The 24,312-nt window shown below is 44.6% G+C and overlaps 1 protein-coding gene across 2 annotated transcripts in view; it reads right to left on the bottom strand.

The window, feature by feature from the left end:
* Positions 1 to 2,980: 2,980 nt before the first annotated feature.
* The window catches only part of LOC137651317 (zinc finger protein 729-like), a 107,137-nt gene continuing 85,805 nt past the window's right edge, over positions 2,981 to 24,312 (bottom strand). For both annotated transcript variants that reach the window (XM_068384591.1, XM_068384590.1), the window contains exon 3: positions 2,981 to 6,544. In XM_068384591.1, coding sequence (XP_068240692.1) covers positions 3,222 to 6,530 — 3,309 coding nt within the window. In that variant the 5' untranslated portion in view covers positions 6,531 to 6,544 and the 3' untranslated portion in view covers positions 2,981 to 3,221. The remainder of the gene's footprint in view (positions 6,545 to 24,312) is intronic.

The raw sequence follows: 24,312 nt of genomic DNA, 5'->3' as shown, positions 1-24,312 counted from the left end.
AGATTCGGAGTCAAGCTTTTCGGGCTTTTCCGTCGGCCCCAAGAATCAACCAAGCCCTAGAGTGCATTTTGAGCATGCTGAAGAGGAACAGATGCTCGGTGAGACAGTGGATGAGTCTAACAGGGACCCTGTCATCGTTAGCCCTGTTCATCGAGTTAGGGAGACTCCACCTCTGCCCTCTCCAATTCCATCTAGCAGCTCACTGGGACAAGGATTTGTCGCTCGAAGCGGTCTCTATTCCCGTCACCAAAGAGATGAAGACTACTCTCATGTGGTGGAAGACCAACATCCTTCTCAAGGAGGGTCTATCGTTAGCGATTCAGACCCCCAATCTTCATCTTTTTTCGGACGCATCAGACTCGGGCTGGGGCGCGACCTTGGACGGACAGGAATGCTCGGGAACATGGAACAGGGAACAGGAAACGCTTCACATCAACTGCAAGGAGCTGCTGGCAGTTCATCTGGCCTTAATGAACTTCAAGTCCCTCCTGCTAAACAAGGTGGTGGAGGTGAACTCCGACAACACCACAGCCTTGGCATACATCTCCAAGCAGGGAGGGACCCATTCGAGGAAGCTGTACGAGATAGCAAGGGACCTCCTCATTTGGTCAAGAAGTCTAAACCTCACACTGGTAACGAGGTTCATTCAGGGCAATATGAACGTCTCAGCAGATCGCCTCAGCAGGAAAGATCAAGTCATCCCCACGGAATGGACCCTTCACAAGAGCGTGTGCAACAGACTTTGGACCTTGTGGGGTCAGCCAACGATAGATCTGTTCGCCACCTCCATGACCAAGAGGCTCCCTTTGTACTGTTCCCCAGTTCCAGACCCAGCAGCAGTTCACGTGGATGCTTTTCTGCTGGATTGGTCCCATCTCAACCTATATGCATTCCCGCCGTTCAAGATCATCAACAGAGTCATTCAGAAGTTCGTCTCTCACGAAGGGACACGGCTGACGCTGGTTGCTCCCCTTTGGCCTGCAAGAGAATGGTTCACAGAGGTACTACAATGGCTGGTCGACGTTCCCAGGACTCTCCCTCTAAGAGTGGACCTTCTACGTCAACCTCACGTAAAGAAGGTACACCCAAACCTCCACGCTCTTCGTCTGACTGCCTTCAGACTGTCGAAAGACTCGCTAGAGCTAGAGGCTTTTCGAAGGAGGCAGCCAGAGCGATTGCCAGAGCAAGGAGGATATCCACTCGTAGAGTCTATCAATCCAAGTGGGAAGTCTTCCGAAGCTGGTGCAGAGCCAACGCAGTTTCCTCTACCAATACCTCTGTAACCCAAGTTGCTGACTTCCTGTTACATCTTAGGAATGTTAGATCTCTTTCGGCTCCTACGATTAAAGGGTACAGAAGTATGTTGGCTTCAGTTCTCCGCCACAGAGGTTTGGATCTTTCCTCCAACAAGGACCTACAAGACATCCTTAAATCTTTCGAGACTTCTAAAGAACGTCGTTTGTCCACTCCAGGCTGGAATCTAGACGTAGTCTTAAGGTTCCTTATGTCTCCTAGGTTCGAACCTCTCCAGTCAGCTTCCTTCAAAGACCTTACTCTCAAAACTCTTTTCCTCGTCTGCCTTGCGACAGCCAAAAGAGTTAGTGAGGTTCACGCCTTCAGCAAGAACATAGGATTCACATCCGAATCAGCAACATGTTCTTTACAGCTCGGATTTTTAGCTAAAAATGAACTTCCTTCACGTCCTTGGCCTAGATCGTTCGAAATTCCTAGCCTTTCCAGCATGGTGGGTAACGAGCTAGAGAGAGTTCTTTGCCCTGTCAGAGCTCTGAGATACTATCTTAAAAGGTCAAAACCTATACGAGGACAGTCAGAGGCCTTATGGTGTGCCATCAAGAAACCTTCGATGCCTATGTCCAAAAACGCAGTTTCGTATTATATAAGGCTTCTGATTAGAGAAGCTCATTCTCACATGAAGGATGAAGACCTTGCTTTGCTGAAGGTAAGGACCCACGAAGTGAGAGCTGTAGCCACTTCGATGGCCTTTAAACAGAACCGTTCTCTGCAGAGTATTATGGATGCAACTTATTGGAGGAGCAAGTCAGTGTTTGCATCATTTTATCTCAAAGATGTCCAGTCTCTTTACGAGAACTGCTACACCCTGGGACCATTCGTAGCAGCAAGTGCAGTAGTAGGTGAGGGCTCAGCCACTACATTCCCTTAATCCCATAACCTTTTTAACCTTTCTCTTGAATGCTTTTATTGTTGTTTTTTTGAGTTGTTACGGTAGGCTAAGAAGCCTTCCGCATCCTGTTTGATTTGGCGGGTGGTCAATTCGTTCTTGAGAAGCGCCTAGGTTAGAGGTTGTGTAGAGGTCCTTTAGTATGGGTTGCAGCCCTTTATACTTCAGCACCTTAGGGTTGTTCAGCCTCCTAAGAGGAACGCTGCGCTCAGTAAGGAAGACGAACTTATTAAAGGCAGAGTAATGGTTCAAGTCGACTTCCTTACCAGGTACTTATAATTTCATTGTTATTTTGAATAACTGATAATATGAAATACGGGATACTTAGCTTACTGATATACATGTACACTGGTTTTCACCCACCTCCCTGGGTGTGAATCAGCTACATGATTATCGGGTAAGATTAATATTGAAAAATGTTATTTTCATTAGTAAAATAAATTTTTGAATATACTTACCCGATAATCATGATTTAATTGACCCACCCTTCCTCCCCATAGAGAACCAGTGGACCGAGGAAAAATTGAGGTGGTGTCAACAAGAAGTACTGCAGTACCTGGCCACAGGTGGCGCTGGTGAGTACACCCCCTTCTAGTATAGCGATCGCTGGCGTATCCCTTCCGTAGAATTCTGTCGGGCAACGGAGTTGACAGCTACATGATTATCGGGTAAGTATATTCAAAAATTTATTTTACTAATGAAAATAACATATTTTTGTTTATAAGTTAGTAACATTTTATGAACATATTGAGGTTCAAGATATACTTCAAAAGAAGAGGATATAGTAAGCAAATTTATTTCCTCATTTAATGCCACAAATGACATGCATACTCCTAACTATATAGGGTAAGTATTATACATAAGTGACCAAAGTGACAAATAACTCATCACTGAATTGTTTTTGAAAAGACTTATTGTTTGCCTTTCCATAAAAAGAGTATGGCTTTCTGAATACTGTGCATTCATCTCAAATACTCTATTAAAGGTCTATTAGTACCATTTATTAAATTGACCAAAATGTCTATGGTTCCTCTATGATGACATATGTTATACCATCCTGAGCAAATGCATCAGTTGCCTCCATAATCTCGATATATTCTTCAGGGTGATCATCTCTTTCCATTTTTATGGGACCTACGTGGTGAGGTTTTTGCTGGTGTTGATGTATTGCTCCATCATTATTTTGTCGATACTGGACATGGTACTCATGTTCTTCACTGTGTCTATTGAAATTATCATGGTACTCATGTTCTTGTTCTTCAAAGCTATTACCCACATCCTTCATTCCTTTCTGCCTATCAAAATTATCATAAGACTCTTGGATAAAAATGTCTTCATCAAGCTGCTGATCTTTGTTGGCCTCCAAAACACCATCTTCTGTTCGACGGCAATTGTTTGCACGCTGATGTCGAGCGTAATTCCTGGCTAAAGTGTCTTCCCAAGGAACATCGTGATGTTTCATTAGGTGATTTCGTAACTTGAAGCGATTAACGTACTGCTTGGGACAACGTGGGCACAATAAAACTACTCTTTGGAGGTGAAGTCTCTTCACATGCTCTGTTAAATCACTCTTTCTTTTATAAGTTTTTGGACATTCCATACAAGCATGGACTTTGGTGCTGTGAGTAAATATACGATGTTGACGTAACTGATGATACTTTTTAAATTCCATTGGACATTTGTTGCACTTCCAAACTTTATTTGCATGCTCATGATATATATGAAACTTTAATCCAGCCATGTCATAAAACTTCATATCACAGAAATTGCACAAAAAGTTTCTTGAATGCGTTGAATGCATGGTAGCAATATGTTTAGCAATGTAACTTGAGCCGTACATTTTTCCACACGTTTCACACTGAACTGAAGGCATGATCTCCTTACCATGTTTACTTCTCATATGCTTTCCCAACTGACTTCTGGACTGTGATTTATATACACACATCCAACAACTAAACTTAAAACTTGAAACAGTTTTATAATGGACCTTTGTCATGTGTACTTTGAGAGCAGCTAGACCATATATTCTTCTACCGCAAACTTCACATTCATATCTTACCAGCCCCTTTTCCTGCCCTTTATCATCATTACTTCCATGAATATTCAGCTTATGTTCTAACAGTTTATGACGACCATCAAACATTTCCTCACACTCTTCACATACATATTCATCATCATCAACGTTTTCTTTACCTGGTACTTCAAAATGTTCGGAATTTTCATGATCACTTTCCGCTTTTCCACTTTCCGATTTTTCTTCTGGCATCACAATCTCTCGACTATCATCATTGCCAATTACAACTAGAGAAAAATGGTTTGTATCCGTATGCTCCTTCAATGCCTGCTCACTTTTCAAGGTCAAATGGCAAACTTTACATTTCAAAGACTTCTCAACTTTTTCCGAAGAGGGCACAGCGTCTTTTTCTATTTTTATGATGGTTCCATCACTTGCAGCTTTTTCATCCTTTTCTATATCACTATCAAATAAGTCATCAGTATTTTCTGTGTGTCCCTGACTATATTTAACCAACGCATTGATATATTCTTCATCTATGATCATCTCGTGCAAACAACGTAAATGTTCAATGAATGCATTTTTTTCAAAAAACTTACTGTCACAAGCATGGCACGTAATCTCATTGAAATCTTCATTCAGGAAACTCTCCTGAATGTTATACAGTATTAGCTTTTTAAGTTTTTTCTGTGACCTGTAATTAACCCATCTCAACTGAGGTTTATGGACATTTTCATAATGAATTCCCCAATCACTTTCCTCAAGAAATTCTTCACTACATAGTCCACAAGTAAAAGATTCGTTTTCAGAAGCTTCCCCCTTAACAACAACTTTACGCGGTCTTCCTCTTCTTTCTCTTTTCATCTTTCTCTTCGGAGGTCGTCCCCGTCGACCCGTACCGGTAGTCCTTTCCAATTTCACTTGAGAAGGTTTCCAGTTTATATCATCATCATCTTCCTGTTTTATCTTAATTTTTGGTGGCCTGCCAACTCTACCTCTAACTTTTCTATATTCTGAAGGACTTGACTCTTGTGTTTCTAGGGATGCAACACTTTCTGATACACTGTCAGCACTATTGAATTGATTAACAGCACTTTCTGGGATATGGAGTGAAAACAAAGGATTACTTTTCATTGCTCGATATGGCCACTGTTCTCTCATTTCTGATGCAACTGATAACAGATGTTTATAAGAAGAGTCTCCCTCAATGACCAAAGTGTGACAAACATTACAAATATTAACAAAATTTAAATTCTGAGCTTTCACAGATGCACAAGAAATGCTAAAACTCTCAAGAAGTGTTATAACATCAACATTGCTTAAAGGTAGAGGCTTTTTAACACTAAGTGATATACCCATATCATCACCAAAGGCAATCCCACACAAAAAGCACACACCGTTATCATTCCTCTCTTCAACATTAGATTTTTCACACCTTAAACCCGGTGAATATTTAATTTGCTCACTTTTAATAACTTTAATACTATCTTTATCAATTTTTTTCCTAGATATTCCACTAGATTTATTAGGAAGAGAAAATATGGCTCCTATTTTTAAGTGTGCATAACGTGTATTATAGGGTGAAGGTTGTGAAGAACCTACACTAGATGTTGACGTACCCTTTTTACATGGTGAATCCTCAGTTAAATAATTACCCTTAAATCTAGAAGGACCAGATCTATCAACAGTGATTGTATTCTCCGAATGACTCGTAGATGTCAAGAACTTATTTTCTTTAAGTTCTTCATGACTGGGACTCTGAGAAATGTAAATAGTCTTTGAAAGAGGGCTCTCTTCAGATATGACATTGTCATTAGCTTTAATTTCTGCATCAACATCATCATTGTCACTTTCTTTGGCCAGAATTTCCGATATATTGCGAATAATCACTGGAGCTTTCTTTTTAACAGGAACTATTTTCTTATCACCAGTAGTATGAGATGGCAAAGAAAGAGAATATAAGTGTTTTTTATGTAATCGAACTGTCTGCTTCTTAACAGAGCTTTCAGGTATCTTGGTATTTGGTGACGAATTGGAAGTTTTGCTGCTCGGAGGGCTCTCGCCTGTGGCAGATAACTCGTGCTGAACTTCAGGAGAATCACGGGTGTCTTCACTCACACTGATAATTTCACTGGCTTGGAGTGTCTCTTCAGCTACTTCAGCATCGTCCTCTTCTTTTTTATCATTACCTTTAGGATCTTCACCGATGGTAGAGTCCGTAGATGCAATTTTATCTGAATTAGATACATCATTGTCTGTACTGGCAACCGGAACTTGCAATTTATCGGATGGCTCTGTAACTTCTTTGGAATCCATTCTGCATATTCAACCTTTAAAGAAGAAAAAAGTACAGTATATCACAGGGTACAGCAATATTCTAAGTTAATATTTTGATATAAACAGTACTGTAAAGCTCATTTGAAGCTGCAAGGTTTAAAAAATTTAATGAAGTACCCACAACTGTATTTACCTTATAAATTAAAACAGATTTTGAGCGAAGCGAAAAATCTATTATTGGGTGAGATAGCCATGTCGTCCTGATGAAAGGTTCCTATAAGTAGTTTCCTAAAGGATATTTGACTACAGTGATATTCCCAGAGAATTTACCTTAAGGTCTCCAGAATTCTAACTCCTGGCGTGAATATCCTTAAATTTCTCTCAAGGATATCGCATAATATCAGGGGACGTATTCTCGACACGCCACATAGCAATCTGCACCCCGACAAGCGTTTACGCTTCAAGGGGAAAAGTAGCAGAATTAAAAGGGGAGCCGTATCAAAGTTACCCTAGTTCCCATACTACTATTGAGTATCACAACAGCGCCATATCCAATATGGCGGACATTCCTTGTAGCATTGAGCATGGTGCTACAGATACAGCAGATTTGGGAGGGATACTGTGAAGCTCTTTTCTTTAGAAAAGAAGGGATGGTCCATCAGGACGACATGGCTATCTCACCCAGAAATAGATTTTTCGCTTCACTCAAAATCCATTTTTTGGGCTCAAGCCATGTCGTCCTGATGGAAGCATACCAGAGCATTAATGTATCTGTGGATTTTCATCAGTGCCTTAACCTTGGGACAATATTTCTATGGTCATTTGGACCATTTGAGACAAATGACGTTACCGTTATCCGTCACCGCCACTAATCATAAACGACGTTAGTGCTTCCTGCTCCCTACAGGGAAGAGTCATTCTAGACAGTAGAAAAGGGGCCTCAAGGTTAGCATATATTGTATGAACAAACACAAGTATACACTGAGTATACAAACAATCTCATGGTTTGTATATATTGCCGAACCAATATCAGTGTCCATTATATCCATTGTTTGCAAGCATACAATGATATGAAGTATACTTACATGAATAAGTCAAAGAACTCTAGCATCTTAAACATGCAATTGTCGGGCGAATTAGGACGCAATTACATTCTAATAGACATTTATTTCTAATAAATGACTAAATGAATTAACAAGTAAACACATGTAGCATGATAAAGGAATTATACTTGCGACATATACAGAAATTATTTTTCCCTTTTGAAAGGGAAGAAATGATGAGTGCCACTCTCAGACTGAAGAAAAGTTTTTAATAAAATTTCTCTTCATAATTTCTGTACCAGTTATATTTTATCAACACCGAGTACTACGTACACACGGCACTAGTACTAACTGAATAATTCCACACCTGAGATTTTGAAAAGAGTTAGTGTCACCATGGTAACACTCATTTAAAAGGGGGTCACACTAAAAGTGCTGACACCTTCACCCTTTAATTGACAGTCCCAATTCATCGCAGAATCAGACGACAGGTTTTAATACACTACCTGTTGCCACCATATAATGCTTCAGCTCATAGAGCTGCTTAGCATAGTGTTTGTAGAACACCCTGGATGATTTCCATCCAGTATATGAGCGAAGACGCTCAAAGTCCATATACTGAAAAAAGTTCAGTGATGGAGCAATTTTTCTCGGATCATGACCTGCGGGAGTACTGTCAGGATCTGCTCTGCGAATAAAGTAGGTGAGCTTCGCCCTCAGTTGTTTTAGGGATAAGTTTGATCCAGAGGTTTCTCCTTTAAAGAGCTGTCCTCCCCTGAAGTCTGAAGTTCTACGAAGATAGACCTTTAGACACTACAGGACATAGAGAGACATCTTCCTTAGCGAGAAAACTTGGATCAGGAAAGCGATTCAGTTCTCCCGTTCTGTGAACTGAATGTGGCCCTCATTTCTAGATAGGGCTACTATTTCACTAACTCTAGCCCCAGAGGCTATAGCAAACAGAAAAATAACCTTTTGAGTTAGATCCTTGAGGGAACAATCTTCATTGTTCACAGATGAGGCATGATGTAGGACCTTCTCCAAAGACCATGAGATGGGCTTTGGAGCTGCTGCAGGCCTAAGCCTTGCGCATGCCTTCGGAATCTTATTAAAGATTTCATTCACCAGATCCACTTGAAAGGCATACAGAGGTCTAGTCAAGGCTGACTTTCATGTAGTTATCGTGTTGGCCGCCAGGCCTTGATTATGAAGGTGGACAAAGAAAGACAGACAGAAGTTCATTGAAATTTCTTTCGGTCCTTTTGCTTTTACAAAAGCAACCCACTTTTTCCAAGATGACTCATATTGTCTTCTAGTTGACTTAGACTTTTATTCTTCTAAGAATTCTATATTGCCTTCTGAGATCCCAAATCTTTTCCTAACTGCTAGGGCAAGAAAATCATGAAATGAAGGGTTTGGGCTCTCTGTGATAAATTGAAGGCAATTAACTTCTGAACCCTCTGAGATAGTACTGGGTTCAGAACTAGGGCCAGCCTCTGTTCCTTCACTAAAGGGAACCGGTTGCTCTTGGGCAACTTGGGAGCCACCAGAGCTACTCCTCCCTGGAAGGATCTCAGCATGTTGAGGACCTTCAGCAGGAGATTGGATGGGATGAACAGGAATTCCTGAGTCCATCTCTTCCATACTAGAGACGTGGTGTCTGTTATCTCCACTAGAGGATCCTTGTATGGGGCTACATATCGAGGTAGTTTCTTGATGACGCTCGTGACGAAGAGGTCGATCTGCAGCTCGGGGACTTGTTCCCATCTGGGAGAGAATAGGTCTGCGTCTGTGGACCATTCTAACTCTATCGGCTTGAGCCCGAGTAGAGCATCCGCTGTCACGTTGCAGATCAATTGTACATGAACTGCTGATAGGTGTCACCCTTTTAGGCAAGGGATGGCTAACATCACCTAAACTATATAAGACGCTCTCTAGCCTTGTCGGTTCCGACGTCTCATTATCACTTTGATGTCCCAGATCAGCCAGAGGAGGTCTGATCTGCGTGGAGAGAGTTTCCCCAACAACGACAGGACTAACATGACCTTGGATAGAAATGACCGAATCCCTTGGATTTTCCTCTGATGGGAGTGAACACCTCATTCTTCCGACTAGGCATCCATGCGGATGATCTTCAATAGTCGAGGTAGTTGCAAGGGCACGGTCTTCAATAGGCTTTTGGCCTTTGACCATTGTTAAGGAAGCGATTAAGGAAAGACCGATATCGGTCCTTTTAGATCTCTTCGAGCGTTTGATGCGTATCTTCTCCAGATTCTTAACGCATCTTTCAGCTGTGCTCTTAGCACTGAGTCTGTCACTATTGCGAACTGGAGAGAGTTCAGAACTCTTCCCTGTTAGCGTCTTGGAATCCTCACTGATTACCATAGTTTCTTGACCGACCCTGCAATCTCCTTTTACATCCCTAAGGGAAAGGAGAGCTGGTGTGACTACAGGTTTCGATGGTGTTTTAACCATTGAAGCCTTTGAGCTGGAGAGAATCGAGACTTCTTGAAGATGATCTTGCATCCCCGATGTTCCAGGAACCGGATCACTTCCTTGGATGCTCATAGACCAGCCACTTCGGGTGCTGCCCACACCAGCCTTTCGTCCAGGTACTTTGTTACCTAAACCATTTCTGGGCTTGGTTTTTGCGTGACTGTGTCCGCCAATTACGTGAAGATATTTAGGACTGTGTTTAGTCCGACAAGTATCTTTCCCAGGACATACGTTATCCTCTGTAACTTGAATCCTAGGTAGGAGGAGAGGGGGCGACTGACTGGAAGCTGCCAATAGGCATATTTCAGGTCTGACAAGACTGTGAACACTCCTTTTTGAAATAGGGTCCTTATGTTCAGAAGGATTAACATTCTGAACTTGCTGTTTTATTTGAAATTGTTGAGTGGCAACAAGTCCAGAATGACTCTGAGCTTTCTTGAGTCCTTCTTGTGAACACCAAACAGCCTTCCCTGGAATTCGATGGACTATACTTTCATTACCACCTGTATGCTCTAGAGCTCTAAGGTATACTCTTACAGGACGGGGTTGGAGTGTAGGAAGAATTGAGGAAATGATGGTGGAGGCATGTCTATTTTCCATCCTAGTCCCATCTTGATTAGGCGTTGGACCCAAGGATCGAAGGTCCAGCGATCCTGAAGGAACCTCCCTCCTACCAGAAGCGTCTCTTTGCTTCCACTGATCATAAAGTTTACATCTTCGACCGCCTGCCTGTGGCACCGCGATCATCGAAACTGTGGGATGTTGTTGAACAGCCCGAGGAAAATTTCTAGACTTTTCCATCTTCCTTTTAGGTTGGGGACCCACATCCATGGAAGACTTTCTCTTTGAAAAGATGCCCCACTTCTGGAGAAGTCCCATATTCTCCGTGGTGGCTTTCTTAATCACCTCTCTAACTACCTTCGTTGGAAAGAGGTCTCTACCCCAGATGTTGGAAGATATTAGCTTCCTGGTTTCATGTTTCACTGTTGCGGCAGCGAACACAAACTCCCTACAGGCTCTCCTAGCCTTCATAAAGGCATAAAGGTCTTTTACTAAGGTAGCCATATGCATTTTGGCCAAGACCATGAGCATGTCTGGGGTACTTTGATGGGCTGAACACAACTCTATGCAGTTCTGTAGGGATAGGGAGGCTGCAAGTCTCTCCTTTGTCTCTTGTTCCTTGCACAAAAGAAACTAAGAAAGTTTAGGGAGATTCTCGCTAAACTGTCGTCGAGCGACATCCGCGTCTAGTTTCCTTACTGGAAAGGTTAAGTGGACTTCCTTCCAATCCTTCTCCTGCATGGGAAAGGCTGGTGACAGAGGCTTGCACTCCTCGAGTGCAGGACATGGTTTGCCTGCCTCCACTGCCTTGGCAACAGATTTAGATGCCTTCCACGTAAAGGGGAATGATATTGAAGCAGGAGCAAGAAAGGTAGGGTGTCTGTTACTTAGTGTGAACACTTTCGACACCGAGTAACCCGCCTTTCTCAGGCTACTTGACAAGATAGCCTGTACCTTATCATGGTCGAGAATCATGACCTCCTTTGGTTCCGTTTCTTTTCCTGACGTTGGTTCTTGCTTCAGTCGAATGAAGCAATTAGGGAAAGCGTTAAAGCTTGGCCAAAACTGGATTTTGTCTAAAGGAACAGCACCCATCTTCTCTGAGACGTAGAGTTTGCCGTCTAAAATCGGCATAAGCTCCGCATACCTCCAGGGATTGGTTTTGGAGCATGACAGAAGGTCTTGGTCTCTGGGTCGTTTGTATGACCCTTGGGGAGCGACAAGTGGAGCTTCACAGAGCTCTATCTTGAATTTCGCTTCCTCCTTTTCACCTTGTTTGCGAAAGTTTTCCATTAGACCCTTCATATGGGCCAGTAACTGGTCAATTTTGTCTAATAGAGGGGTAGAAGGTGAAGATGTCGAGGTTAACGGCTCTAGAGCCGGCACAGACGGAAGCAATTCCGAAACGACATTGTCCACCTCTTCCCGTGGGGGCTTCCTGCCCTCCGTCCCAAAGGTTACCTGGACGCAGGGAGGTGCAAATCGTGCCTGGGGCACCACTATTTCCCTACTTGCTTTCGGGAAAAGTAAGCTACGCATCCTATCATTAGGTAGGTATGGTCCCGGAGAGATTTTCTGGAACCCTCTTACCCAATTGCGTAGTTTCTTACGAGCTGCATCCCTAGACTCCATCGACTTGGGATTATCGAAACCCTCGGACATTAAGGTCCGACATATATTGCAAACTTGGGGGTTCCAATAATGCAGGGATACGGAAATAATATTGCAGGAGGCATGAAACCTGCATGCATTATGACCGTAAAAGTACTTACTCTTAATATTGCAGAAGACTGCAACACATGTCATCTGGGGTTCCTCCTGTGAAGAAAGGAAAGCAGAATGAGTATACAATTGATTATCTCACAAATAAACTATATATAAAAGTCATCTTTTAACTAAAATAGCTTAGGATAGTAAGCTAGAAAGGGATATAGAAAGGGATAGTGGGAGACACATACTTGTGTATCCCTTGCAAGCAAATGCTGTTACCTCCCCTCAGTATTAACTATAAAGAGATTCCTTTATCAAGGCAACTCTAACGAAAGGGTTCTAACCCCTAGGGGTAGAAAAAGTGTACAATGCCACTACCCCTTTTTATTATTTAACACTGTGGGGTAAGGATGACTGATTTCTAATCAGAGTATTGAAGGAATTCTATTCTTTCAACATAGGAACGGTCTCAGCAGAAGCCCGCACAAGGGTAACCAAGATATGTTAGAAATTAACTACTGTATAATCATACTATAGTTTCCTGTTTGCAGTATATACTATATTGCAAAATACCGACTACTGTATAATTATATATTGTAGTTCAGGCAGTGTGCTGCCATTATGGCTAGCATCTGACGGCACGGTCCAGCCGGCATGATGCCGACTGGACTAGGAAATATAAAAGACATATATTTGTGTATCCTACCCAGCCCATTTGCTGTGGCCTTCCCCTCCAATATCAAAATTATAGAGTTTCCTGATCAGGAAAACTCAAGGATAAGGGTTCTAACCTTTTAAGGATAGAAGTGTACTACCACTGGCCCTTTAATTTATTTAATATTGTAAGGTAAAACGTAAACTGATTTCTAATCAGAATATTGAAGAAATTCTATTCTTTCAATATAGGATTGGTCTCAGCAAACACCTGGGCAAGGATACCCAAGATATATTGGAAGATAACTACTAGTTATTATTATTATTATTATTATTATTAAAGACTAAGCTACAACCCTAGTTGGAAAAGCAGGATGCTATAAGCCCAGGGGCCCCAACAGGGAAAATAGCCCAGTGAGGAAAGGAAATAAGGAAATAAGGAGATAAGGAAAAATAGAACATTTTAGGAATAGTAACAATATTAAAATAAATTTTTCAATATTAATCTTACCCGATGATCATGTAGCTGTCAACTCCGTTGCCCGACAGAAATCTAAGGTCGGGATACGCCAGCGATCGCTATACAGGTGGGGGTGTACACAACAGCGCCATCTGTGAGCAGGTACTCAAGTACTTCTTGTCAACAAGAACTCAATTTTTCCTCTGTCGTGCCACCGGCAAGACCTACTTGGATACGCTGTTGATTCTGGAGTTGTTTCTCACGATTTTGGTGATGTATTCGCTCTAGATTTTAGCCTTCGCTATTCAGGAAGCTTTATCATTAGCTTAGCAAGCTTTTGGAATTAATTTGGATTAATTGTTAACGAACTTTGCTAGTTTTTGGAATCCCCCCTTGACTATTTCTACAATTCAAGATGTCTGACCAGTCTCAAGTCCCTAAGTACAGGCAGTGTAGTGTTAGGGCTTGTACTAGGTGTCTTCCGAAGGCCTCCATAGATCCTCACACCGTTTGTTCCAATTGTAGGGGTAAATCCTGTCAATTGGAAGATCGGTGTGAGGAATGCGCTGGGCTTTCGGAATTCGATTTTAACGAATTCCTCAAAAATGCACGTAGGCTAGAGAAGGATAGGATCAGGAGGAGTTCTTCTCGCTCTGTTGATTTTTCCTCTCCCCATGCCCCTCAACCTTTTCCTTCCCCTGTAGTGGTGACTCCCGACCCTGCTAATAGTGCTCAGCCATCCATGGCGGATATGATGCGTGCCATTCAGGCTCTTGGTGACAGAGTGGAGTCATTGGCTAATGACCGTAATCAGCTTTTGGCAGATGTCAAAGAGCTGAAAGCGAAAAGTGCAGTGGGAAGTGTTAGTGCAAGTGAGGTGAAAAGTGTCAGTGTCAGTGTTGCGCATGAGGGTACATCTGTTCGTGCCAGTCGTCCTCCCAGTCCGGGACCTCTTGCAAGCTCCCAAGCCCAGGGGAGAAGCAATGTCGAAGGACCAAAGGGTTCGGCAGGCCTTGATCAGCATACGGATGTACCCTCAGTGGTTGCGGACGTTTCTCTCAGAGATCGTCCCATCCACATACAGACGAATGAGCCCTATCATCCCTCGTCTGTGGAAGAAGTTTCAAGGAGGAAACGATGGACCAAGGTCTCACGACCTCTCAAGCGTAAGGTCCCTTCCGAGCGAGTCCAACGGCCCAGGTGTAGCCACTGGGTCAGTTCGGACTCGCCGCAGTCTTCCGAAGACTGCACACCTCCCAAGAGAGGTAGAGTGGTTCCACAACAGGCTACTGCTCCGTCTGTTGCTGCTCCAACCACGGTAGACCCTAAGTGGTCCATGCTGCAGACTATGCAGTCTCAGCTTGCTGCGTTCATGCAAGAGTATCATGCAGAGAAGGTTGACACTGCCCCTGTCAGCATACAACCTGCCGCGGTTGTGCGCTCAGCAGATACTGCGGCTGCCTGCTCCCACACTCCACCTGTGAGAGCTCCACCACCGATGCGCAGTCCACCCTGCCAGACGCATGTTCTTGCTGCACCATCCGTTGACATGCGTGAGCTACCGCATCAGCAGTGGGAAGGTGCTGTAGAGCTGCCGTGTTCTGACACTATGCGGCATGCTCCGCAACCCATGCGGCATGCTCCGCATCCCATACGGCATGCTCCGCAACCCACGGCAGTCCCTCCCACGCACCAGCACTCTGCTTTTGTTGTTGCCAGCTCGCAGACTGACCAGCAGCGGCATGATGTTGAATCCGCAGCAGCTACGCATGCACCCGTGCTGCCGGATTCAGCCGTTCAGCTTTCTGCTCCGCCTTTGCCACTTCCTACTCAGCTTTCGGATGATGGAGTATCGGATGACGAAGATGCACATTTGAATGAACCGCACTCCGACTTAGAAGGGCCCAAGTCTACGCCTCCCTCCTTAGACTTTCGTAAAGTCCTTGCCTTGTTCAGGGACTTGTATCCAGAACAGTTTGTGTCTGCAACCCCTCGCTCTCCTCCCTCCGAGTTTGCTCTGGGCATGCAGTCTGCTGCTCCTGCCTTCACCAAGCTTGTCCTCGCACGCTCATCCAAGAGAGCTTTGAGGGTTATGGGAGAGTGGTTGCAGTCCAAGAAGCAACTGGGAAAGACTGCTTTCGTCTTTCCGCCTACCAAGCTTGCTTCCAAATCTAGCGTCTGGTATGCCACGGGAGAGCAACCCGGCTTGAGGGTTCCTGCCTCTGCCCAGGGCGACTTTTCAAGTCTGGTTGACTCTCCCCGCAGGCTGGCTATGAGACGATCGAAGATATGCTGGTCCTTTTCTGACATGGATCATCTGTTGAAGGGAGTCTTTCGTGCTTTTGAGATCTTCAACTTCCTCGATTGGTGTTTGGGAGCGTTAAGCAGAAAGACTTCCCCTTCGGATAAGGACTCTGCCATGCTGATCATGTCTTGCATGGACAAAGCCATTCGGGATGGGTCTGGTGAACTTGCGGCTTCGTACACGTCGGGTGTGCTTAAGAAGAGAGAACATCTTTGCTCCTTCTTGTCGTCTGGGATCACTCCTTGCCAGAAGTCGGAGTTGTTGTTTGCTCCTCTCTCCAAGTGTCTGTTTCCGGAGGAGCTGATCAAGGGGATGGCTTCCTCGCTGATCCAGAAGGATACCCATGATCTGATGGCATCTTCCGCACGTAAGGCTAAAGCTTTACCTTCCGTGCCTAGACCTTTCCGTCCTGCAGCAGTGGACACACCAGCAACTAGGTTTATCCCGCCCTTTCGTGGCAGAACCTCCAGCAGAGGAGGTACCCGTGCCGACAGTCACCGTGGCAAATCCAAGAAGGGTTCCAAGTCCGCAAAAGGCAGGATCTGACTGCCTTCCTCTCCAGACAGCAGTGGGAGCCAGGCTCAAGTTCTTCTGGCAAGCTTGGGAGAGCAGAGGTGCAGATGCTCAGTCTGTGAAGTGGCTAAGGGAGGGGTACAGAATTCCGTTCTGCCGCAGTCCCCCTCTAGCAACATCTCCCATCAACCTCTCTCCCAACTACAAGGAGAAGGACAAGAGGCTAGCGTTGCAACAAGAGGTGTCGCTCTTGCTACAAAAGGGAGCGGTAGTCATAGTCCGGGACCATCAATCCCCGGGCTTCTACAACCGTCTCTTCCTGGTAGCGAAGAAGACAGGAGGTTGGAGACCGGTGCTGGACGTCAGTGCTCTCAATGCTTTTGTCACCAAGCAGACGTTCACGATGGAGACGACGAAGTCGGTCCTAGCAGCGGTCAGGAAGGAGGACTGGATGGTCTCGTTAGACCTGAAAGACGCGTACTTTCACGTCCCCATCCATCCAGACTCCCAACCTTTCCTAAGGTTCGTCTTTGGAAAGGTTGTGTACCAGTTCCAAGCCCTGTGCTTTGGCCTAAGCACGGCACCTCTTGTGTTTACCAAACTGATGAGGAATATTGCCAAATTCCTTCACTTGGCAGACATCAGAGCCTCCCTCTATTTGGACGACTGGCTTTTAAGAGCTCCGTCAAGTCGTCGCTGTCTGGAGAATCTCAGATGGACTATGGATCTGACCAAGGAATTGGGCCTCCTGGTCAATATAGAGAAGTCCCAACTCGTCCCATCCCAGACCATTGTCTATCTAGGTATGGAGATTCAGAGTCGAGCTTTTCGGGCTTTTCCGTCGGCCCCAAGGATCAATCAAGCCCTAGAATGCATCCAGAGCATGCTGAGAAGGAACCGATGTTCTGTCAGGCAGTGGATGAGTCTAACAGGAACACTTTCATCGCTGGCCCAGTTCATCGAGTTAGGGAGACTCCACCTCCGCCCCCTTCAGTTTCATCTAGCTGCTCACTGGAGAAAGGACATGACGCTAGAGGCGGTCTCAGTGCCTGTTTCCGAAGAGATGAGGTCTACACTGACGTGGTGGAAGAACAGCATTCTTCTCAAGGAAGGTCTACCATTGGCTGTTCAGACCCCCGACCACCGTCTCTTCTCGGACGCATCGGACACGGGCTGGGGTGCGACACTGGACGGACAGGAATGCTCGGGCACGTGGAATCAGGAGCAAAGGACACTTCACATCAACTGCAAGGAGCTTTTGGCAGTTCATCTGGCCTTGATGACCTTCAAGTCCCTCCAGCTAAGCAAGGTGGTGGAGGTGAACTCCGACAACACCACAGCCTTGGCTTACATCTCCAAGCAAGGAGGGACTCATTCGAGGAAGTTGTTCGAGATCGCAAGGGACCTCCTCATTTGGTCAAAAGATCGAAAGCTTTCGCTGGTAACGAGGTTCATTCAGGGCGACATGAATGTCATGGCAGATCGCCTCAGCCGGAAGGGTCAGGTCATCCCCACAGAGTGGACCCTTCACAAGAATGTTTGCAACAGACTATGGGCCCTGTGGGGTCAGCCCACCATAGATCTATTCGCTACCTCGATGACCAAGAGGCTCCCGATGTATTGTTCTCCGATTCCAGACCCAGCAGCAGTTCACGTGGATGCCTTTCTGCTGGATTGGTCCCATCTAGACCTGTATGCGTTCCCTCCGTTCAAGATTGTCAACAGGGTACTTCAGAAGTTCGCCTCTCACGAAGGGACACGGTTGACGTTGGTTGCTCCCCTCTGGCCTGCGAGAGAGTGGTTCACCGAGGTACTGCAATGGCTAGTGGACGTTCCCAGGACTCTTCCTCTAAGAGTGGACCTTCTGCGTCAGCCTCACGTAAAGAAGGTACACCCAAGCCTCCACGCTCTTCGTCTGACTGCCTTCAGACTATCGAAAGACTCTCAAGAGCTAGAGGCTTTTCGAAGGAGGCAGCCAGAGCGATTGCCAGAGCAAGGAGGACATCCACTCTCAGAGTCTATCAGTCAAAATGGGAAGTCTTCCGAAGCTGGTGCAAGGCGAATGCAGTTTCCTCAACCAGTACCTCTGTAACACAGATAGCTGACTTTCTGTTACATCTAAGGAATGTAAGATCCCTTTCAGCTCCTACGATCAAGGGCTACAGAAGTATGTTGGCAGCGGTCTTCCGCCACAGAGGCTTGGATCTTTCCTCCAACAAAGATCTACAGGACCTCCTTAGGTCTTTTGAGACCTCAAAGGAATGTCGGTTGTCCACACCAGGCTGGAACCTAGACGTGGTTTTAAGGTTCCTGATGTCATCAAGATTCGAACCGCTTCAATCAGCCTCTTTTAAGGATCTCACATTAAAGACTCTTTTCCTCGTTTGCTTAGCAACAGCTAAAAGAGTCAGTGAGATCCACGCCTTCAGCAGGAACGTAGGTTTTACATCTGAAACGGCTACATGTTCCTTGCAGCTCGGTTTCTTGGCTAAAAACGAGCTTCCTTCGCGTCCTTGGCCCAAGTCGTTCGAGATCCCAAGCCTGTCCAACTTGGTGGGGAACGAACTAGAGAGAGTACTTTGCCCAGTAAGAGCTCTTAAGTACTATTTAAGACGGACAAAGCCATTACGAGGACGATCAGAAGCTTTATGGTGTTCTATCAAGAAGCCTGCTTTACCGATGTCTAAGAACGCAGTTTCTTACTACATCAGGCTTCTGATTAGAGAGGCACATTCTCATCTGAAGGAAGAAGACCTTGCTTTGCTGAAGGTAAGGACACATGAAGTTAGGGCTGTCGCTACTTCAGTGGCCTTCAAACAGAACCGTTCTCTGCAGAGTGTTATGGATGCAACCTATTGGAGAAGCAAGTCAGTGTTCGCATCATTCTATCTCAAAGATGTCCAGTCTCTTTACGAGAACTGCTACACCCTGGGACCATTCGTAGCAGCGAGTGCAGTAGTAGGTGAGGGCTCAGCCACTACATTCCCTTAATCCCATAACCTTTTTTAATCTTTCTCTTGAAATACTTTTTATTGTTGTTTTTTGGGTTGTACGGAAGGCTAAGAAGCCTTCCGCATCCTGGTTGATTTGGCGGGTGGTCAAATTCTTTCTTGAGAAGCGCCTAGATTAGAGGTTGTGATGAGGTCCTTTAGTATGGGTTGTAGCCCTTCATACTTCAGCACCTAGAAGTCGTTCAGCATCCTAAGAGGACCGCTAGGCTCAGTAAGGAAGACGTACTTAAAAAAGGCAGAGTAATAGTTCAAGTCGACTTCCTTACCAGGTACTTATTTATTTTATGTTTGTTATTTTGAATAACTGCTTAAATGAAATACGGGATACTTAGCTTCTAATGTTAACATGTATACTGGTCTCTACCCACCACCCTGGGTGTGAATCAGCTACATGATCATCGGGTAAGATTAATATAAAAATGTTATTTTCATTAGTAAAATAAATTTTTGAATATACTTACCCGATGATCATGAATTTAAGGACCCTCCCTTCCTCCCCACAGAGAACCAGTGGACCGAGGAGAAAATTGAGTTCTTGTTGACAAGAAGTACTTGAGTACCTGCTCACAGATGGCGCTGTTGTGTACACCCCCACCTGTATAGCGATCGCTGGCGTATCCCGACCTTAGATTTCTGTCGGGCAACGGAGTTGACAGCTACATGATCATCGGGTAAGTATATTCAAAAATTTATTTTACTAATGAAAATAACATATTTCCTATTTAAAATATAAAAACTTTAACAGAACAAGAGGAAGAGAAACTAGATAGAAAAGTGTGCCCAAGTGTACCCTCAAGCAAGAGAACTCTAACCCAAGGCAGTGTAAGACCATGGTATAATATATACAATAGTTTTCTATCTGCAGTATATCCTATACTGCAAATATACTGACTACTTGTATAAACATATACTGTAATTCAGTCGGCATATAGCCAGCATAGCTAGTCCCTGCCGGTGCAGCCTGGCCAGCATGCTAGCTAAAAGAGAGAGAGACAGCATGGAGTGAAGGCTGCCTTATTACTGTGTATGTATACACTAATTAAGGATGTAAATATCTAATTTACTGCCTTTCTCCAGAAAGAAGGTTCACATTGAAGGAGAGAATGTAACATTCAGACTTCCATCCAGCCACCAGTACCATCGCCGGCAAGGTCTGGCCGGCACATGACCGGCAGGCTAGCGCCCGGCAGCACAGGTACAGTCGGCATACTGCCTGTTGAGTCAGCACCTGTCTGTGCCAGTCCGGCCGGCATATCGCCGGCCAGGCTAATACCCCAGCAGTCCAAGGGAGGAGTGAAGAACCTTGGTGACAGAAGAGACTTCCCACCAACAGCCATCATGGCAGCCGGCAGATGACTTGGCTGTCAGCAGCATGCATAGCCGCCGGCAGTTGTGGTAAACATGGCCGCCGGCAGTCGTAGCGGCTGCCAGCAGCCGGCATAGCCACAGGCAGTCAGACAACAGCTGTTGAGTAGGAGTCTGGCAGGCCCCACAACCCACCGGCAAACGGTGAGATTGCAGGACGACGGCCCAAAGAGATACGATGGCTAGGCCATCACTAAAGGACAGAGGGAGAGGGAAAATGGTCCTGTATGAGGTGTGGAAGGAGCAGGCAAGGTTGCCGGTCCTACACACCCTTAAGAAACTCTGTTTCAGTATCGGCGCCCTCCTAGGCAGCAGGAGAATCTCTATTCTCTAACCTAGGGTCTGCCAATACAGTTAAGGAGACGGCGGCAGTGCCGCCTCCTCTCAACAAAGGAGAAACAGAGTTCCAGTGCTGGCACCATCCTAGGCAGCAGAAAAATGTCTATTCTTCAGCCTAGGGTCTGCGAGCACAGGACAAGTCTTCTAGACCACAGGGAGAAGGTGGCGGCATCATACAACCACATCAAGTGCGGCCTAGGGAGGGCTAGCCTCCTATGTGGACAGCCTAGCCGGCAGGGGAATGACTAAATACTCTGAGGTTCTGACCGAATCCCAAAACCTCGGCTAGTCATGCCTGAATGAAAACTCGAGGCACGACCCACTAGGGTTGTAGCCTAAGGCTACACTCAGAGGGAAGGAGGGATTACCCTTAAATCTCCACTAGAGACGAATATTGGTTTATATAATAATTCTAGGAGATATCTAACTCCGCTTGAATTGATAAAACAATACACGAGGGTAACTGGGGAAATGTCTGAAAGTATACTATATCGCCTAGGTTAGGTTACCTAGGCAAGATGAGATCTCGGTTACCTAAATCACCGAAACTCTGACTTATACGATCGACATAGAAAAAGGAAAATTAACGGATTTTGAGCGAAGCTAAAAATCTATTTTTGGGTGAGATGGCCATGTCGTCCTGATGGAAGTTCCTATAAGTAGCTTCCTAGGGGATATATGTACTACAGTGATATTCCCAGAGAATTTTACCTTTAGGTATCCAGAATTCTAACTCCTGGCGTGAATATCCTTAAATTTCTCTCAAGGATATCGCATATCAGAGGACGTATTCTTGACATGTCACATAGCAATCTGCATCCCTAATAGCATTAACGCTTCGAGGGGGAAGTGGCAGAATAGAAGGGGAGCCATATCAAGGTTACCCTAGTTCTCATACTATTGAGTATCACAACAGCGCCATATCCAATATGGCGAACATTCCTTGTAGCATTGAGCATGGTGCTACAGATACAGTACTTCGGGAGGGATACTGTGAAGGTTTTTCTTCTAAGAAAAGAAGGGTGGGTCCATCAGGACGACATGACCATCTCACCCAAAAGTAGAATTTTCGCTTCGCTCAAAATCTGTCTTTTGGGCTTAAGCCATGTCGTCCTGATGAAAGCGTACCAGAGCATTAATGTATCTGTGGATTTTCATCAGTGCCTTAACCTTGGGACAACATTTCTATGGTCATTTGGACCAATTGAAACAAATGAGGTTACCGTTATCCGTCATCATCACTAATCATAAGCAATGTTAGTGCTTCCTGCCCCCTACAGGGAAGAGTCATTCTAGTCAGTAGAAAAGGGGCCTCAAGGTTATCATATATTGTATGAACAAACATAAGTATATACTGAATATACAAACAGTCTCATAGTTTGTATATATTGCCGAATCAATATCAGTGTCTCTTATATCTATTGTTTGCGAGCATACAACTATATGAAGAATATTTACTTTAGTAAGTCAAAGAACTCTGGCATTTTACACATGCTATTGTCGGGCGAATTAGGACGCAATACATTCTAATAGAATTTATTCCTAATAAATGACTAAATGAATTAACCAGTAAAACAAATGTAGCATGATAACAGAATTATACATGTAACATATACAGAAATTATATTTCTTTCTTGAAAGGGAAAGAAATGATGAGTGCCACTCTCAGATTGAAGAAAATTTTTATAATAAAACTTCTCTTCGAAAATTCTGTACCGGTTACATTCTATCAACACTGTGTACTACGTACACACGGCACTAGTGCTATCTGTATAATTCCACACCTGTGATTTTGAACAGAGATAGTGTCACCATGATAACACTCATAAAAAGGAGGTCACACCAAAAGTGATGACCCCTTCTCCCTTTAATTGACAGTCCCAATTAATTAGCTGTTCATCGCAGACTTAGACGGCAGGTTTAAAAATTCTACCCGCCGCCACCACATAATGCTTCAGTCCATGGACCTGCTTAGCATAGTGTTTGTAGAACACTCTGGATGATTCCCATCCAGAATATGAGCGAGGACGTTCGAGGTCCCAATTTATTAACTGTCTATGACAGTAATTATGGGCAGGTTTTAATACGCTACCTGCTGCTACTACATAGTGCTTTAATTCATAGACCTGTTTCGCATAGTGTTTGTAAAACACTTTGGATGATTTCCATCCGGTGAATGAACGAAGACGCTCAAAGTCCATATACTGAAAGAAGTTCAGAGCTGAAGCAATTTTTCTCGGATCATGACCTGCGGGAGTACTGTCAGGATCTGCTCTGTGAATAAAGTAGGTGAGCTTCGCCCTCAGTTGTTTTAGGGATAAGTTTAATCCAAAGGTTTCTCCTTTAAAGTGCTGTCCTCCCCTGAAGTCTGAAGTTCTACGAAGAGAGACCTTTAGACACTCTATAGGGCATAGAGAGACATCTTCCTTCAGAGGGCAGATTCTCCAGGGACTCCATCTCTTACTGGGTAGCTCGTTCTCAGCGAGAAAGGTTGGATCAGGAAAAAGGTTCAGTTCTCCCGCTTCTGTGAACTGAATGTGGCCCTCGTTTCTAGATAGGGCCACTATTTCACTAACTCTAACCCCTGAGGCTATAGCGAACAGAAAAATAACTTTTTGAGTTAGATTCTTAAGGGAACAATCTTCATTGTTCATAGATGAGGCATAATGTAGGACCTTATCCAAAGACCATGAAATGGGCTTTGGTGGTGGTGCAGGCCTAAGCCTTGCACATGCCTTCGGAATCTTATTAAAGATTTCATTCGATAGATCAACTTGAAAGGCATATAGAAGAGGTCTAGTCAAGGCTGATTTGCACGTAGTTATCGTGTTGGCCGCCAGGCCTTGATTATGAAGGTGGACTAAGAAGGACAGACAGAAGTTCATCGAAATTTCTTTCGGTCCTTTTGCTTTAACAAAAGCAACCCACTTTTTCCAAGAAGACTAATATTGTCTTCTCGTTGACTTAGTTTTGTATTCTTCTAAAAATTCTATATTGCCTTCTGAGATCCCAAATCTTTTCCCAACCGCTAGGGCAGGGAAATCATGAAATGAAGGGTTCGGGTTCTCCGTGATAAATCGAAGGCAATCAGCTTCTGAACCCTCTGATATAGTCCTGGGTTCAGAACTAGGGCCAGCCTCAGCTTCAGTTCCTTCACTAAAGAGGTCAGATTGCTCTTGGGCTACTTGGAAGCCAATAGAGCTACTCCCCCTTGGAAGGATCTCAGCATGTTGAGGACCTTCAGCAGGCGATTGGATGGGATGAATCAGGATATCTGAGTCCATCCCTTCTATACCAGAGACATGATGTCTGTTAATTTCACTAGAGGGTCCTCGTATGGGGCTACATCTCTAGGTAGTTTCTT

Source organism: Palaemon carinicauda, chromosome 12, assembly GCF_036898095.1.
Source record: "Palaemon carinicauda isolate YSFRI2023 chromosome 12, ASM3689809v2, whole genome shotgun sequence".
Classification (NCBI taxonomy): domain Eukaryota; kingdom Metazoa; phylum Arthropoda; class Malacostraca; order Decapoda; family Palaemonidae; genus Palaemon; species Palaemon carinicauda.
Note: the sequence above shows the minus strand (reverse complement) of the source record. Positions and strands in the feature narration are given on the sequence as shown.